Source organism: Sinohyriopsis cumingii, chromosome 13 (genome assembly GCF_028554795.1).
Source record: "Sinohyriopsis cumingii isolate HCF-2022 chromosome 13, ASM2855479v2, whole genome shotgun sequence".
Lineage (NCBI taxonomy): Eukaryota > Metazoa > Mollusca > Bivalvia > Unionida > Unionidae > Sinohyriopsis > Sinohyriopsis cumingii.
This window is the reverse complement of record NC_142973.1, coordinates 29,270,828-29,290,382: the sequence shown is the minus strand read 5'-3', so window position 1 is coordinate 29,290,382 and position 19,555 is coordinate 29,270,828. Positions and strand designations below refer to the sequence as shown.

General features: G+C 32.6%; 1 protein-coding gene across 1 annotated transcript in view; it reads left to right on the top strand.

Annotated features, from left to right (window-relative positions):
• The window catches only part of LOC149785118 (uncharacterized), a 205,924-nt gene that overhangs the window by 26,315 nt on the left and 160,054 nt on the right, over nucleotides 1-19,555 (top strand). The window contains exons 14-17 of the mRNA XM_089978885.1: nucleotides 2,482-2,616; nucleotides 7,652-7,798; nucleotides 8,296-8,445; nucleotides 18,469-18,534. Of these exons, the coding sequence (XP_089835011.1) occupies nucleotides 2,482-2,616; nucleotides 7,652-7,798; nucleotides 8,296-8,445; nucleotides 18,469-18,534 (498 nt within the window). The remainder of the gene's footprint in view (nucleotides 1-2,481; nucleotides 2,617-7,651; nucleotides 7,799-8,295; nucleotides 8,446-18,468; nucleotides 18,535-19,555) is intronic.

The following is a 19,555-nucleotide window of genomic DNA, read 5'->3' as shown; positions in this document are numbered from 1 at the left end:
GTGGCTTCCATAGCAATTAACCAGGTATGTCAGAGACTAGTCAAATGAATGGTTGGAATGCTACTTATGGAAGACATAGAGACAACATATACAAAAATTTGGATGATTTAATTAAATGATTATGATGAATAAGAAAGATATTGCACAATAGTAAAAAGAAAACTAATAACTGCATTTAAACGATTCCTAAATATTATCATCTATTCTTAAAGTTCTTAAAAGCACTTTAGGTACACTGATACTTCTGCACTGTATTATTGTTCACTTAGTATATCTGCCCTCCAATGACTTCTTCACTGCATAGATTCAACCTCCAGTGGCTCATTCATTGTGTAGGTGCACCTTCAAATGGCTTCTGCTCTGTGTAGTGAATTATAGGGTACTTCTTGTGACTGGGTCTTCCATATCCCGATGTTCTTAGGACATCCCAGGTTTGTTTGCCTTTGTGGCAGTATTCCCTGGCTAGCACAGTTTCCCATTAGCAGTCTCAACCCTGTCTTAACTCTCCAGGGTTGGAAGCGGCTACAAAACAAAAGTCATTCTGAGTCGTAGTATAAGGTTAATGTATACATTACACTGATTAATAGTGTTACATAGTTACAGTGCCTTCATGCTCAGTTTTGTACAAGTGCTTTCTTTATGTCATGTCTACAAGTACTTTCTTATCTTTTTAGTGACCAAGGCTAATTCAATGTGTGCATGATTATATGGCTCTGTTTGAGTGAGTCTTAATTAGTAAGCCAGTGTGTCCTAATACTGCTTTACTTTTAGAAGTCATAACCAAAAAAAGTAATAAATGCTTGAGGCATTTGTCTTGGTGAATAATTTTCATATCCGATTCATGGTTCTGCCAAAGTGCTGGATTTTCTGAAGTTACTTGTACATTTAATAGGAGATTCTCTAAAGAGGGCAATATTCCATTACCAATGCAATTGAGAAATACCGTGACTATTGGTAGTATGGTATCAAAGTTAAACTAAAAATAAAATCAGGAAATATTATGTATAGGTAACACATTTAATAACAAAATTCAATGAAAAAAATTACCTAAGATCGTTGTAGATCCATTAAATAATTTTGATTTGTGATATTCTAATGTTATATTACATGGTATTTTTTTGTTAAACCCAACCCCTGTAAACTTAAATTGCATGCCTCAAGTCTAGAAAGCATCTTTTATGAATTTGAAGGGATGACATAGTTCATGAATGTGCCTTCATACTATTGATCTAAGAGCCAACACTGAAATGAAACTTACAAGTTTGGTGATATACCCTTATTGACCCTATTCCACAAATTAGATTTTTTTTAAAAAATATCAAAGAGCTTAAGTTAAGTAACTAATTCTGCTTGTGTTGTTTAAATTGTGAAGCAGGTAATTGGTTTACATTTCCTTGGCAAGATTTTATGAATGAAAATACAAAAACGGGGATTGGATCTTGACATGGTATGAATGGGATTTGATCCACATACTTAAATGTGCATATACAAGGGAAATTTGAGTTTTTTTAAAAATATCAGTAGATTAATTATTTCAACTCTTAAACTTCTCAGCTAAGAGAACTTCTTAAGTGTATGTTTACACATGGGTCATTCAGATGTGATGCATGATAACTGTTTGTTGAAGTGCTCGATTGCCATGGTAATAGGATGTTATTGGAATCCTACATGAAACATTTGGTTCTTGAACTTGCTGTGTACCAAACCAAATCACATGTGCCATCATACAAAATGGATTTTGCTTACAGCAGGGGACAATATGCTTACAACTTTGCATTAAATACTTAAATTTAAAGTGTTTTGTTTAATTTTAAAATATTAAAAAATGTCTTTATTTGATTTTATTTCACTTAAAAGCATAAAATACACAAAAAATATACTACTTACCTTGAGTTCTGCTGAAGTAAAAATAACAAAATCTATCATCAAATGACTTTCTCTTCAGAACTGCCTGACCATGTCAGACCAGTCAGGTGTGGTCAGTGGAGTCCTTGTATGAACACCTTTCACATACATACAATATGCCAATGCACCATATAGTCCAGCTGGAATTAGTCATAGTTCTGTGACATGTTCAATGCCATCAAACAGGTAGATATGAATCCTGAGATGGGAATCTTCCAACCCAAGGCACCAGCCTTACAACATCTGCATTTTGAACCAGCATATCTCAGGGAATAATAACAATCACATTAACACAAGATATGCCAAAGTACCATATAGTCCAGATGAAGTTAGTCACAGCTAAATAACATGTTAAATACCACCTAACAGGTAGATATCATCCTGAGATGGGTATCTTTCAACCCCAGGCACCAGCCTTAAAAAATTTGTATTTTGAACCAGTGTATACCAGGGAGCAGTATCAGGCCCATTGTGGCCTGACATTATTATTAATATCTTCCCAAAGGCTAACTGAATGGCATTTGACTGCATAAAATTTATAAATGACAAATGCACATTTTATTCATCTTATTCCAGACATGCAGATAATAATTTGATCTCAGATGTTGTAGAATATGGAGAAGAAGCTTTTCCTCAAAGTCAGAGATCCTTCTATGAGAGGAAGAAGTCCACCTTCACTCCTTTTTCAACCTATCCCGCTCTGCAGACCTTGTAAGTAATTGACCAGTTAAATACATTGTAATGATTTTCAGTAAACAGAAGCTATTCAGGACACAATAAAGTAATATTTTAACACATACTCAAATGTAATATACTATTTGATCGATAAAACATACAAAATTATGGCAAAAAAATATATGATATACTACAGAAACACTGTTGATATGGTGACACCATGTTTCTCTATGACATAGATGATTGGAATTTTTTTTGTTGAGACTGTTGCAAGGCATTACAGCTATGGCATTTTCACTCTTTTGCCAAAAATTTATATTAATATAAAAAGGGTAAAAATAAGTTAGGTAAAATTATGTGTGCCACATATGGCTTTTTTTCCCTTATTGTATGAATAGCATATCTAATTATTAGACATGTGTTTTATTTTTTCCTACCTTTTCAAAGAAAAGCAGGGCACATAGTATATGTGTATCATTTTGTCACACTTCTGTTTTCACTCTAGAAATTTAAAGCATTTGTAATTAAGAAGGTCTGCCACATACCACACTGGGTGCCCAATCTTCCAGGTTAAGGATGCAGCTCAATATTTCAAGTTTTCCCTTAGCCTTTCCCTTCTACTCTATAACTTTAAAGCCATTATAGATTAAAGGGTAAAGCTTGATGTACATCATTGCTAGAACATGTGTCTTGTACCACATTAGGAATCCTCAGTCTTCACAATCCAAATCACAGTTCAATATTTTACATTTTCATAGCATTTCCACCTATCCCTCCCACTGTATAACTCAAAAGCTGATTAAGGAATAAAACTTGGTATATTTATTCATCGTCACTAGAAGGTGTCATTATTATGGTATATCCCATCATCAGTGTCTGCAGTCAATATGAGAATTTTGTACACTCATCCATCATCATTAAAAGGTGTGTCCTGTGCAACAAAATGGTTTCTATCCACAAAGTGAAGGTCGTATCTTAATGTCTTAATTTTCCATCACATTTATCTTTCATTTCTTCCCTGAACCATTCCCTTCAGCTCTATAACTTTAAAATCATTACAGATTAAAGGCCAAAGTCAATGGTACATTTATACATCATTACTGGAACAACATGTCTCATACCACAGTAGAAGTTCTACCTTCACAGTCAAGGTCAAAGCTCAGTATTTTACATTTTCATCACATTCCCTTCCCCCCATGACTTTAAAGCTGTTTGAAATTAAACTTGGCTTACGTGTTCATCATCACCATATGGTATGTCTTTTCTTCAAGATCAGCAGTTACCATGAGAATTTTTTCTACCATTATATACTTGCTTATAAGTCAAGTCAGTCTGCAAACAGTAAAGATCAGTTCTAACACACATAGATCAAATTAGACAAGGTACATAATTAGTTCATGCTGCTTTAGCACAATTACATATGATGTACATTAATTTTTAATACTGACGATCATGTAATTGTTTAAAATCCTTCTCATTGTGGCATCCTATTTATTTTCACACATGATCTCTTCCCTGAAAGGAAATATTTTTTGCACAGTATTTTTTTGTACTTTTGTAGAATTTGTTCCATATGAAAAATTATGTGACATATGATACAGCAATTCGGATTACAAAATATATAAGTTGATTTGGAGTATAAGACGAAGCTAAAGTTTTCTGGTAAAAATATATGGTCTTATAGGCTTGCAAATACAGTATGTATTGTTTGTTCTACTGATTACTCATAACAAACCGCACAGAACCAGATCTGCCAGTGCATTATGCAATAGCAGCTCTGGGTCTGTGCAGTTTGCAGTTGGCTTCACCTTATAAGCAAGTATACATGGTACTCGTACATCATCATTATAAGAAGTGTTTTGTGCAACCATATGGTTGTGACTTTGTAACTTATGAGCTATTTGAGATTAAATTATGTAATTTTGCAGACTTATATGTCTTCATTAGAAGGTTTGTCAGGTACAACACTAGGGTTCTTGAAGGTCAGAATTACAGCTAAATGTGTCTAACTGTCCCTTCCATTATAATTTTCAATAATTTTGAGGTTCGAGAACAAAATTGGTCTCCTTATATGTCATGTTTAGAATATGTGTTTTGAACCACCTACAGGTTCCTTTCTTCAAGGTCATGGTCATGACTCAGCATTTTAAGTTTTCCATCACACTTTCTTTTCTACTTTATAAATTTCAAGTTGTTTGAGACGAAAGGGTGCATCTTGGGATATATGTATATCATCATAAGCAGGTGTGTTGTGTACCACAATGGCAGTCAGGTCTTCTATGTCATTGTTATAGTCTTAGATGCTGAAATTTTTAATTTCAGTGTCCTTTCCACTCTGTAATTTTTAGATCCATTTGGATAAAGGATTGAAACTTAATGTAGCTATATATCATCTCTAAAAGGTGTGTTTTATACCATATTATGGGGCAGGTATATCTTCAAGGTCATAGGTCAATATTTTAAGTTTCAGTCACATTTGTTCTTTTTCATTCTAACTTAAGAGCTGTTAAAGTTAAATGGATGAAACATTGGTATACTTATTGTTATTGGAAGATTATTGCATTCAAATCCAAGATTTTATCCTTAAGGTCAAGGTCACAGGTAAATATTTCAAGTTTTTTGTTTTTGCTTTATACCATAAAAGCTGTTTGAATTATGGGGGGGGGGGTGAACCAAACTACACAAATGATTCTCAGTTTTATGATCTCTCATGTATCAAGTCAGATTTTATCTTAAGGTCAAGGTCAATGATCAGTTTGTTTACCCCTTTTCTGCACTTCGTCTGATTTCCTTTGAGACAGGTTAATGAAGCTTGGTTACTTCCATGTCTGCCTAGTAACTTTACAGTTCTGTCTCAAAGGTTATGTTAGAGTTCATTATTGTGAACTTTTTTGTGTCCTCATCATAGTTAGTAAGCAATAAATATTTTCTGAATTTGCTTGTTTTGCTATCGTCATTGTATTGATTAATCAGTGTTATGAACCTTTAATTTAGCAATCACAAGTAATGAAACAAATGGGTTTTGTAAGAAGTGTACCAAACTGTAATCAGAGCATTGATTTGCAGTATGAGATTCAATTGAAAAGACGCTTAAACTCCCCTGCCCATTTCTCATTTAGTCTTGTAATATTGGATCATGACTGGTTTTAGTTGTTTTAGATGCTGTTGAACTTGACAGATTGAGTAGTCATTGATGTTACTGACAGCCAATAATTTCTATGATAATTGTACATTTTTTTTTATGGTAGTGACCATGTGTTGTGATCTGCAGATCAGTTATGCATCTCAGATAATGGATTTTCTATACTGAAAATTTCCAAGCCAATCAAAAGTTGCTTTTTTGATCAAAAAGTCCAGGTCAAAACTAGTTTCAGCCACATTGGTTCAAAGTTTGATCATGATTACACTTTGAGGAATCTGAAAATGTGGCATCTTGCTACAACTGTATCCCTACATATAATGAAGCAAAATTCATTTGGAAAGATGCTTGTGTGAACATGCAAAAGCATGAACAATCAAATTGTCATAAGGAAGCAAAGAAATAATGGCTTCACTCATACTGAGAAATTATATTGGCAAAATTCTGTCAGGTATATGCAAAAGAGAATAAATAAATCATGATTGCCATATAAAAATTATCTTCAGTTTGTGTTTCTAAACTTTGCAAGGGCTAGCTCTCTGTAATGAATCTGTAAGAAACTTTACACAACATCTGAAACTCCACGGAGAAGACAACACTCGAATACTAAACTCGCACCACGAAACTTGTGAGTATTTCAATGTACAAAATAAACTCATGCCGATTGCAGACAATTTTGTATTGTGTGAAGTGACAGGCCAAAATAAACAAGGATTGGTTTTGATTCTGGCTAATGAAACCTCAGATAGTCCAAATCAGGAACCAAATGTGCTGGTGTTACTTACATACACTGTTGATGATGAGCTGATACTCCATGAAGAATCACATGACTTAAAATGGTGCCTTCCTTGAACTGTAATAGCCATACCAAAGAAATTAAGGATTGGTTTCAAAAGGATGAACCTATCCTTCAACAATTTGCATGGACACTGCTATGATGGAGCAAACAAGATGGTGGGAATAGAAATTGTACTTTTGTGACAGTGCATCACATGAAATGTACATCCTGTACAATACATTGTTATGAAAAATTTCAGACTGTATCAAAGAATATATTTGTGCAATATAAAATGATAACTTTATTATAAGAGAAGTTTTGTCCCAGAGTCCATTCACCCCAACCCTTTGCAAAACGTTGGATTGCCAGCAACAGGTATGGATTTTGTTAAAACTTCTGCACACCAGTTCTAAATGAGCTTGAATGAAGATAACAGATTTGTATTTTGAGGAGTCTATAATGTTAATTGTAGCTTCACCATTGTAAATATTGAAAATATGTTTTGCTGCTTCACTGACTCTATTTGTGATGGTAAATCTGCCATAAATGTCCTCAGTCCTTAAATACAAGACTGTTACCCCAAATATCCTATCACATGAACAGACAGAGGTGATGGATGACAGCAATTATTGTTCACAACATGGGCTAAACTTTGCATGTTAATGGATGCATTTAAGTCATAATTTTATGACACCTTATGTTAAGTTTATACACAACAAATATACTGTTTTGTATGAGGAAAGATTTAATACATGCATTGTAAGAAAACATAGGATACACGAGTATATGCATTTGTTTTCTCTCTCTCACTCACTCTCTCACTTTCTCTCAAACAAGCCACTATTCATTATTACCATTAATATACCACATCAAAATCATAAATAATATAACGTCAATACTTAATTAAAATATTTGAAAATATTTGGCTCTCTGTGGGGACTACTCATGGGCTAGAATCTGAATATAAAAGACTATGATTTCCAGTCGGTGCAAGGATGATCCCAGCATTACAGTATAGGTTTATATGAGGACTTAAGCTCCTGTAGCGAACATTTATTGTCATAAGATTTAAAACTATTGCTGCCTTCCTCCTTTTATTTTCAGATTATCATTATTTATATTAATAGTTTGCTTTTCTCTGTTTTATTTTGCAGGTATTTAAGCAGCAACAGAATAACTCATATTCGTGCTACAGACTATTGCAACCTTACATCCATAATAAACTTATATTTGTCAGGGAATATAATTTATGACAGCATTGATCTAGAGGCTTTTGCATGCATCCCAACACTACAACTTCTGTAAGTTTAAAATTATTGATCTCACATTGTTTTATTGTTGTGTAGTGGTGGCTTCAATCATCAATTTTGACTGTTTGGTTTGGGATATTCTCTACATAGTGTTTAAGATTTATTTTTCTTCAATTCCTACACCAAAGAAGGTAAACCCTAGGTGGAATTTCTCTGTCCCAAACCATTTCACAATTCTATTGCATAGTAAGAGAAGATTTTTTACATTGGATGCTGAATTAAAAAAAATCAGCTTTATTCCACTCATTGTTTTTGGGAATGAACCTGTACTATTCATGAGATACCATCATGAAAATTTAATATCCATTAATATTACTTAGTTAATTAATATTAATTGCAAACATATTACCTTTTGTTTCATTTTTCATTAATTAATTTAAAATGGAAAGACAAACATTAAGTTTTAATTAACCTCTAATAGAAGCACAAAGAACCAATATTAAGACAGTCATATTCAAATTTTGAATGGTAATCTATTGTTTTCACAGATACCTAGATAGCAGTGGAATCCAGTATGTTCCATCTGCTGTGAAGACTAATACCAGTCTACCATCCATTGTAACACTTTCTCTGTCGGGCAACCGAATGACTTTTGTTGATAGTGGAGATTTTTCAAACCTCACCACTCTCAATACTTTGTAAGTATTCCATTTTGATATTACCAGTATAAATGTTCAGCCAGATTCATTTTTATGAAATTATACCAAATTCTAAAAATGATATTCTCAAACATCAGTATTGCCAGGTTTACTTACTTAGTAAATGGAAGTTTTAGGTCACAAAGACATAAAGGCTTCTTCCTATGATAACCATACCTACATATTTTTTTGGCAGAGTGCAGATTTATTTATAGATTTGTGGATTTTTGCAGTGAAAAATTACAGTTTTATGGATTTTGTTTAATTGTTTAAATTTGTCTAATTTAATTGCTTTTGTTGAAGTTTCTCTATATGTATGTTCAGTAAATGCAAAAAATATAATATTTGTGGTTTGATTTGAATTACATATCCATTGCAGTACATGTAAATAATAACTACCTACAAGATCATGTCAGCTTTCATCATAGGTTAAGTACTTCAGATTACCTTGCACTTCTGTTGTTTAGAAAAATTAATTTAATTCCAGAAAAATTATTACTTGTTTAAATGTGCATTTTTGTGAGTGTTTTGGGGAACATTTGTGGATTTGTCATAACATTTTTGTGGCTGCAAACTATGACTTCGTAGATTCATTGCATTTCACAGGCAGGTATGAGAAATATTCCCTTTGGCATGAACGGCTAAAGCACAAAGTCACAGTACTGCCATTATGTGCAAAGAGTGATATAAACCAATCATCTGAATAATATGAGATCTTGAAAGATATTGGTCCTAAAAACATCGTTGCATTCCATTAAAACCAGGTAACATCAACGTTTCATCAAATTATGAGCTGTGTAATTTACCCCTCGAACTGAGAAACCCTGCCATTTTTCACACATGGATGAACTAATCTGATCTTGATCAGCAACATCCATGGGTCAACCAATTTCATTTGAAAGCTAATACGAGATTTGATGATGTCAACACTGTAAACATAAGAAGTCAATACCACCCTGTGTCATGTCTTCAGACCAAGTTCACACTTCAAAGTATTCCATCTCCCCAACTGTTCACCAATATTCACCCAGGTCTTATTTTATTCTAGTGCACGCTTTTTCTTCTCAGATCCCCTTTGAAAAAAAGCAGGCTTGCCTCTCTTCATTCCCTCTTGAATCAACTTATTTGCACATGTAAATGTTGTTATTAGATTAGTCACTAATGGAATCTATCACATCACTGCTTTTGGAGCACTCCCAAAAAGGAATGGAATTATGAGTGACTTTGTTGACTGAATTATTGGGTGGCACCTTTTAATTCTAAACTGACTATTTGAACATTGTTTAAACCTAATATCTTGATTATATAAAAGAACAGTTCATGTCAGATAGCTTTTTTAAGAAATCATTTAAATCATTTCCTTCCTTTCAACTTTAGTTAGATTTATGATGAATGGTGGCATTCAACAAAATCCTTATAGTGGTAGGATACCCATCCACTCACCCACCTTCTTACGATAAATTTGGTAGTGAAATGCCACCCAGAAGAAACTATACTCTTTGATAATTGTATAGCAATTAATTCTATAGCAATTAATTTATATTTTATTTATTATGGGTTTTGCTCTTTTGTGTGTTTGGCACAGAATATTTTCTATAACATACTGGAGGATTTTTGCTTTCTGGAGATGGAACACAAAGCTGATGTTGCTATCAGCTAGCATGTGGATGTATGTCATAATATATTATTGATGTCAACAGTGTAATGTGTCAGTGCCAACACATTTGTTTGGTCATTTTACCATTGCTTTTGATGGGATCTGAATTCATGCATAGGGAGCAATGGTAGGAACCATTTGAGCTTTATAATCCATGGAGATGATAAACTAAGGTTTAGAACATTTTGTGGCAGTGATATATTCTGAAAGAGTAGGAGCTGTGTAGAGTTTGAAGTCTTAAGTACCAGTAACTATCTATTTCTGGGTAAATATTTGAATTCTGTTTATATGTTCTGGAAAGTAAAGCATCTGTATTTGCTTCATTCAGTAAGTTCAGAAAATTTAGCAGAGAGATAATTGTCTGCAATGTATTTTTGTTATTTGTCACCACCTTTCTTGCAGTGTTCATGAATGTTAAAGACTCTGGAATGTCAAAGGAGAAAAGTAGCTTTAACTTTGGGTTGTTAAATATCAAAAGAGAATAAGCTTCATTATTTGCACCTATAATCACATTGCCCACTGATGAGTCTTGAGCCTTTGTCATTTCTTTCAATAAGTAACTTATATTTAGTGGTGCTTATTTAATGCATTTCTGATGAAACTACCATGTCTACAACAGTGCTATACAGTGTTGCCCATGTCTGTCCAACCTCCCTTGTCACGACACAGAATTTGATTTCAACTCATTAACTTTGTAAGTACTTCATGGATTAAAATAAAATTTGGCATTTGGCTTTGCATTAGGAAACCAATGTCAAGTTTCACCATTTTTGGGGATACATTTTATAGAGTAATGGCCCCTGTTTGAGCCAGAATTTTGCCTTTTGGTTTTGTTTCTGCTCAATAACTGTTAAAGATTTTATGGATTTTAGTCATATTTTCACCATTTTGTAGCAAAATGTTTCTGGTGTTGTGGCTTCATTTGATTTTGAACTTTGGTCTTCACTTTAATTTTGCACAGTAACTTTTTAAGGATGTCATTGGTTGAAATCAGACTTGAATTGAGGCTTTACATTTAGAAAACCTATGTCCAGGTTGGATTGTTGCTGTTTTCAGGCAAAAGTGTATCGAGTAATTCCTCATTTTGTAAGAGTTATTGGCCACTGTTTTACTTGGAAATTTGCCTTTCAGATTCCACCTAATTTTTGAGACATTTTTCTTTGAAAAGATTTTTTATGAAGTTTTATATTAAAAAGACCTTGAATGTGTTTAATTTTGTGTACAATTGGCCATGAAGTGAAATGTATGGAATGTCTTTGCATCCATAATGTGTCATACAGTTGTCAACAATTACTATTTTAAGTTTCTTTCCAACTACCAGATCAGTTTTGACCAAATTTGTTAGAGAGCATTCCTGCATAAATAAAAGGCTTTCAGATTTATAGAAATGATGCTCACTGGCCATTAAATATGACCAACTTAACTAAAAACAAAAATAAATTACTTCTTCCAACAACTGCTGAACGTAATTTGATAAAATCCTGGAACACTGTTTAAATTCATTTTGACTTTCCTTCTGTTTGAGCAGCCATTAATAAAAACGTTCAAAATCAGTGAAAATAAAAAAGTGTTGTTTTTAACTTTTTCTTAAGATGCACAAATATCAAACAATTTTGACACAGGGCATTACAAAGTTTGTACCAATGATGTAAAACTGCTATCAGATAGCCACTATGCATCATAATGTAAATAGCCACTATGCATTATAATGTAAATAGCCACTATGCATCATGATGTAAATAACTGCTATGCATCATGATGTAAATAGCCACTATGCATCATAATTTAAATAGCCACTATGCATCATGATGCAAATAGCCACTATGCATCATGATGTAAATATCCACTATCCATCATGATGTAAATAGCCACTATGCACCATGATGTAAATATCAACTATACATCATGATGTAAATAGCCACTATGCATTATGATGTAAATATCCACTATCCATCATGATGTAAATAGCCACTATGCATCATGATGTAAATAACTGCTATGCATCATGATGTAAATAGCCACTATGCATCATGATGCAAATAGCCACTATGCATCATGATGTAAATATCCACTATACATCATGATGTAAATAGCCACTATGTACCATGATGTAAATATCAACTATACATCATGATGTAAATATCCACTATGCATCATGATGTAAATAGCCACTATTCATCATGATGTAAATAACCACTGTGCATCATAATAGTAACATTTAAATGTCTTACTCAAATATGTTAAACAAAATTTGATTTTACTTTGCAATAAGTTTTAAACATTGCATTACAGACTGATTAAACTTGACATAAATTGTCCATATTTGAATATCTTTCAGAATTGCTATTCCTTTAAACACCCATTAAACATTTGCACAAATTTTTCTTTAAAAAAATTTTCTGAACATAATTTGACCAACTTTGGCACAAAGTTTCCTTGCATAGGGGTCTTTCACTATTGGACAAATATGCTGATGTGCCATCAAATATGGATGTAGATGCATAAACTGGAGAAACCTTGAAAGTAATGTTTCCATAACAATTGTTTAAACATCATATGAAGAAATTTCAACTGAAATCATCCTCATGACATATAATTTATGGCCAAACCATTTTTGTATTAGCTGTTAAGCAGATATCGGCCAGTAACTGCATGTCCACTAGGGTCTCCATTTGACAGGTTTTTGGTAACATTGCATGGGATAATGGCCCCTGTTTGACCTGTACCTTTACCCTTTAACTGCATTACATTGATGGAGGAGGCATCAGTGGCATATGGACACATTTCTAGCTTATAGTTTTAAAAAATTAGCATATTATGCATTATAATATTTTAAGACAATTCATGTGCAATCTTGAGTCCCCTTATCTTTTTTTTTGGGGGGGGGGCTGATTGTTGTAGCATATATCAAATGGTAATTACTGTATGCTAAATTTCAACAAGGATGATCTCATTCAGATCAAACTCATAATTCAGCATGGATGATATTCAGATCAATCACATATAATTCAACAAGAGTGATATCAGTCTGATCAATCACACATAATTCAACAAGAATTATATCATTCTGATCAGTCACACTTAATTCAACAAGAATGTTATCATTCAGATCAATCACACATAATTCAACAAGAATTATGTCATTCTGATCACATAATTCAACAAGGATGATATTATTCTGATCAACCACACATTCAACAAGAATGATATTATTCAGATCAGTGACACATAATTCAACAAGGATGATGTTCTTCTGATCAATCACACATAATTCAACAAGAATGATATTATTCAGATCAATCACACATAATTCAACAAGGATGATGTTCTTCTGATCAATCACACATAATTCAACAAGAATGTTATCATTCAGATCAATAACACATTCTTCCACAAGAATTATATCATTCAGATCAGTCACACTTAATTCAACAAGGATGATATTCAGATCAAGCACACATAATTCAGAAAGAATGATGTCATTCAGATCAATGACACATAATTCAACAAGAATTATATCATTCAGATCAATCACACTTAATTTAGCAAGGATGATATTCAGATCAAGCATACATAATTCAACAAGAATTATATCATTCAGATCAATAACACATAATTCAACAAGGATGATATCAGTCTGATCAATCATACTTAATTCAACAAGAATATTATTCTGATCAATCACACATAATTCAACATGGATGATATTCAGATCAATCACACAGCAAGAATTATATCATTCTGATTAATCACACAATTCAACAAGAATTATGTCATTCTGATCAGTCACATATAATTCAACAAGAATTACATCATTCTCATCAATCACACATAATTCAACAAGAATGTTATCATTCAGATCAATAACACATTCTTCCACAAGAATTATATCATTCAGATCAATCACACTTAATTTAGCAAGGATGATATTCAGATCAAGCATACATAATTCAACAAGAATTATATCATTCAGATCAATAACACATAATTCAACAAGAATTATATCATTCAGATCAATAACACATAATTCAACAAGAATTATATCATTCAGATCAATAACACATAATTCAACAAGAATTATATCATTCTGATCAGTCACACATAATTCAACAAGGATGATATCAGTCTGATCAATCACACATAATTCAACAAGAATGTTATTCTGATCAATCACACATAATTCAACATGGATGATATTCAGATCAATCACACAGCAAGAATTATATTATTCTGATTAATCACACAGTTCAACAAGAATTACATCATTCTCATCAGGCACACATAATTCAACAAGAATTACGTCATTCTCATCAATCACACATAATTCAATAGGAATGATATTCAGATCAATGACACATAATTCATCAAGAATGATATTATTCAGATCAATACACATAATTTAACAAGGATGATATTCAGATCAGTGACACATAATTCAACAAGAATGATATTATTCTGATCAATCACACATAATTCAACAAGAATAATTATATCATTCAGATCAATGACACAATTCAACAAGAATGATACCATTCAGATCAATCACATGTAATTCAACAAGGATGATATCATTCAGATCAGTCACACATAATTCAACAAGAATTACATCATTCTCATCAATCACACATAATTCAACAAGAATTGCATCATTCTCATCAATCACACATAATTCAATAGGAATGATATTCAGATCAATCACACATAATTCAACAAGAATTACATCATTCTCATCATTCACACATAATTCAACAAGAATTACATCATTCTCATCAATCACACATAATTCAATAGGAATGATATTCAGATCAATCACACATAATTCAACAAGGATGATATCATTCAGATCAATGACACATAATTCATCAAAAATGATATTCAGATCAATCACACATAATTCAACAAGGATGATATTAATCAGATCAATCACACATAATTCAAAAAGGATGATATCATTCAGATCAGTGACACATAATTCAACAAGAATGATATTATTCTGATCAATCACACATAATTCAACAAGAATAATTATATCATTCAGATCAATGACACAATTCAACAAGAATGATACCATTCAGATCAATCACAATAATTCATCAAGAATGATATCATTCAGATCAATCACACACAATTCATCAAGAATGATATCATTCAGATCAATCACACATAATTCATCAAGAATGATACCATTCAGATCAATCACACATAATTCATCAAGAATGATATCATTCAGATCAATAACACATAATTCATCAAGAATGATATTAATCAGATCAATCACACATAATTCAACAAGGATGATATCATTCAGATCAGTGACACATAATTCAACAAGAATGATATTACAGTGGGACTTGCTATAACGTGCTCTGTTATAACGCAAATTCGGATATAACACGGTCGTGTCGTGGCTCCCGAAATTTTATATACATGTATTTTCTTGTGCAAAAAAAAATCTTAAAAAGTACGAAAAAAACGTAAAAAGTTGCTTATCATTTTGGGATAGAGATCGCGTACGAATAAAAAAATGCAAGACGATCGTGTCTTGTCTCCTGAAATTTTATATGTATTTTTCTTGTACACGAAAAAGTACTTTTTCTTTCTTCTTAAAAGTAAGAAGAAAAAACGCATAAAAAGTTTATTCTGGGATCGCGTAGGTCTTCGCCAATGTCGCAAACTTGGATTGTTTTTCCTTATTGGCTGCAAAACATACCATGTGGCTTTTTTTTTATTTGTTGGCAACATTGTTGGCTGTTTAAACTTTTATATACAACCATTGGTTTGGAGTGCAGAAATTCAGAGGCCCCATGAAAGGAAGCTGCAAACTGGATATAAAATGCACTGAAATTTATCTATTGTTACATAAAGAAATTCTTTGTCTATACTGACAAATCATCTAAACAGTGCATTGTTATATCATAATCCGCTTATCCTGACATCAAGCACGAGTTCTGTATGTTATGAAATATCCGCTTTTTTGTTGTTGACATTTCTGGTAATGGAGATAAACTGGACGAGGCATTCTCTCATAATCTGTCTTTCATCGGATTTTCGGCCGCTCGCTAGTAATTAATATATTTACAAAGACGCATTTGTGTGTGGATGGTAGGTAAAATTCCTCTTCTTTTCACTCAGAATTAAATCCTTCGGAACACTCACGTTTTCTGTAATAATCCATGTCGTCAGAACACCTGCGTCTCTATCTTCCATTGACCCTTTCTTAATTTTCAGACACATGCATAGAAGGCAGCATTACGCTGCTACCACAAATGTTAAAAAAAATTTAAAAAATTCTTATTGGTTTATTCAGTATGCATTTAGGGACAGTAACTAGAATAGTCTAAACGACGGCCAGTTCCTTTCTAAAATGTATTCAGATAAAACAGTTTGCTAAAATTTCAAGGGAAACAGATTACCTTTGAAGGACCGACTGCCACAATAAGAAATGGGCATTCGTTTGGTTCTCCAAAGCTGTTCTTTAGCAGCGACTTCAAAAGCGCATGCAGCCTTCATCAAAGAAAGCCAACTACACTCTTTCAATAACAGCAAAGAAGTTTTCTTCAAAGGAAGTCAGTACCAAACTTAAATAAAAGTGATGGAATCTGATGGATTTTTGCATTTTCCAGCGTGACTGGAACAATAACTGTGCTGTGAAAGTTTCCTTTTTGTAGGGAAAAAGTTTATGCCAACGGCAGCTTAAAACGCAAACTAACTTTTACTGACTTCGAACGTATCTTCAAAGTAAATGTGCTTCATCATTCGTTACGTGATTGTGCTATGTTTTTCCACTGAATTCAGACCAATATGACCTGTTACAAAATTAATGAATATTTTAAAGCTGTGTATGCATATTTTCGATGGAATCACTTGTATTGTGGATTCAGTGTATATGGTGAGGTTCGCAGGTGAGTACACTGCGTTGATACTCTGATCATGCTATACATTAGACATTTATATATAAACAGTATTCACGTATATGTACCAATTCATGGTTATCTAAATAAAGTATGATGTTTTCTCTCTTTTCACTACAGGTGTATTTCTCATTTAATATGCATTAATTCCAGATAGCAACTGTGCCGACGAAGCACGTATTTTACCACCCGCATGTATTACCCCCCCCCCATTTTTTTTTTTTTGGGGGGGGTTTACATTTTCTTCAGCTGAGTTGGTTGCATATAACATGGTTCGGTTCATAACACGGTCGGATTCTATGGCTCCCAACTACCGTGTTATAGTGGGGTCCCACTGTATTCTGATCAATCACACATAATTCAACAAGAATAATTATATCATTCAGATCAATGACACAATTCAACAAGAATGATACCATTCAGATCAATCACACATAATTCAACAAGGATGATATCATTCTGATCAGTCACACATAATTCAACAAGAATTATATCATTCAGATCAATCACACATAATTCAACAAGAATTATATCATTATGATCAATCACACATAATTCAACAAGAATTATATCATTCTTATAAATCACACATAATTCAACAAGAATTATGTCATTCTGATCAATCACACATAATTCAACAAGAATGATATTCAGATCAATCACACATAATTCAACAAGAATTATATCATTCAGATTAATCACACATAATTGAACAAGTATTATATCATTCAGATCAGTCACATAATTCAACAAGAAGGATATAATTCTGATCAATCACACATAATTCAAGAAGAATTATATCATTCTGAGCAATCACACATAATTCAATAAGAATTATGTCATTCATATCAATCACACATAATTCAACAAGAATTATATTCAGATCAATCACACATAATTCAACAAGAATTATATGATTCAGATCAATCATAATTCAACAAGAATGATATTCAGATCAATCACACATAATTCAACAAGAATTATATGATTCAGATCAGTCACAATTCAACAAGAAGGATATTCAGATCAATCATAATTCAACAAGAAGGATATAATTCTGATCAATCACACATAATTCAAGAAGAATTATATCATTCTGAGCAATCACACATAATTCAATAAGAATTATATCATTCATATCAATCACACATAATTCAACAAGAATTATATGATTCAGATCAGTCACAATTCAACAAGAAGGATATTCAGATCAATCATAATTCAACAAGAATGATATTCAGATCAATCACACATAATTCAACAAGAATTATATGATTCAGATCAATCACAATTCAACAAGAAGGATACAATTCTGATCAATCACACATAATTCAACAAGGATGATATCATTCTGATCAATCACACATAATTCAACAAGGATGATATCATTCTGATCAATCACACATCATGGTACTTAACATTTTGACATTAATAAACTTTATTTTTTTCACACAGGTATCTTTCCTCCAACAACATTTTGGCCATTGAGAATGGTGCTTTTCCACTACAACTAGTAACACTGTAAGTGTTTTTTCGGCCTGATTGACTACATTGTCAGAATCTGTTGCTTTTTATAGAATTATGGTTCATTCTTATTTTATATTAACAAACATTTGTAGTTACATTTTGAGTATACTATATGTAAGGTAAACAAACTAGAGTATATATTTAATTTTTTACTGTTGTGAACTCTTAGATACAGCCACAAAAGAGACTTTTACTTCCATTTATCCTATACAGCATTTCACAGTAAATTAATCGCCATATTATAGGTGCCACTTTAAAGTTTCATTTGAACTTGTAGAAATGTCCTTTAATATCAGTGTTCCCAAATTTCAGAATTGTCTAGCTTAATTGGAACAAAAGAGTCAAATTATGCCATATGATCTGTTTACATATTCATTTATTGGTAGTACACATTTTTTTCATGTTAATCCTTTCTTAATTGAAGAATGATTTCATATTGAAATATAGCATCACTAAGACAAAGCCAAAGTTGACACAACTTTGATGTACCCATGCATTAAATGATGCATCAGGTTGATTTACAAATAATGTAAATAAAATAATTACCTTAAGGGAGCCCTGAGTGCCTGATTGATTAGTCTAAAGCATTAGCCCTCTGACCTCATGGGTTTGAATCCATTGTGGGTATGTGAGAAAACTTGACAGAAGCTTCCCATGGATCAGAGGTTCTTACTGGAGTTTTCCCTGGTTCTTCTTCCACTGGCTGCCATGTATAGCCTGTTGAGTGCTGAAAAATGCCATTAATAACATTAATGACTGTTGTCTTATGTAAGCCAGATGCATGATATCAAGCCCGCTTATTGTTCTTATACATCTTGTATTTTTATCTTTTTAGTAATAATTAGATTAAGCCCAGATATTATAAACAAATTTCCATGTATGTTTTGATGGAATCACATTTGCCAATGTAAAGTTTTGAACATGATTAGGGAAGTGGTTATGGCAGTCACATCTATTCGGACCAGTCTCATCATTTTCCGATGTGAGTCCAATAAATTTGACACTCTAAAAGGAA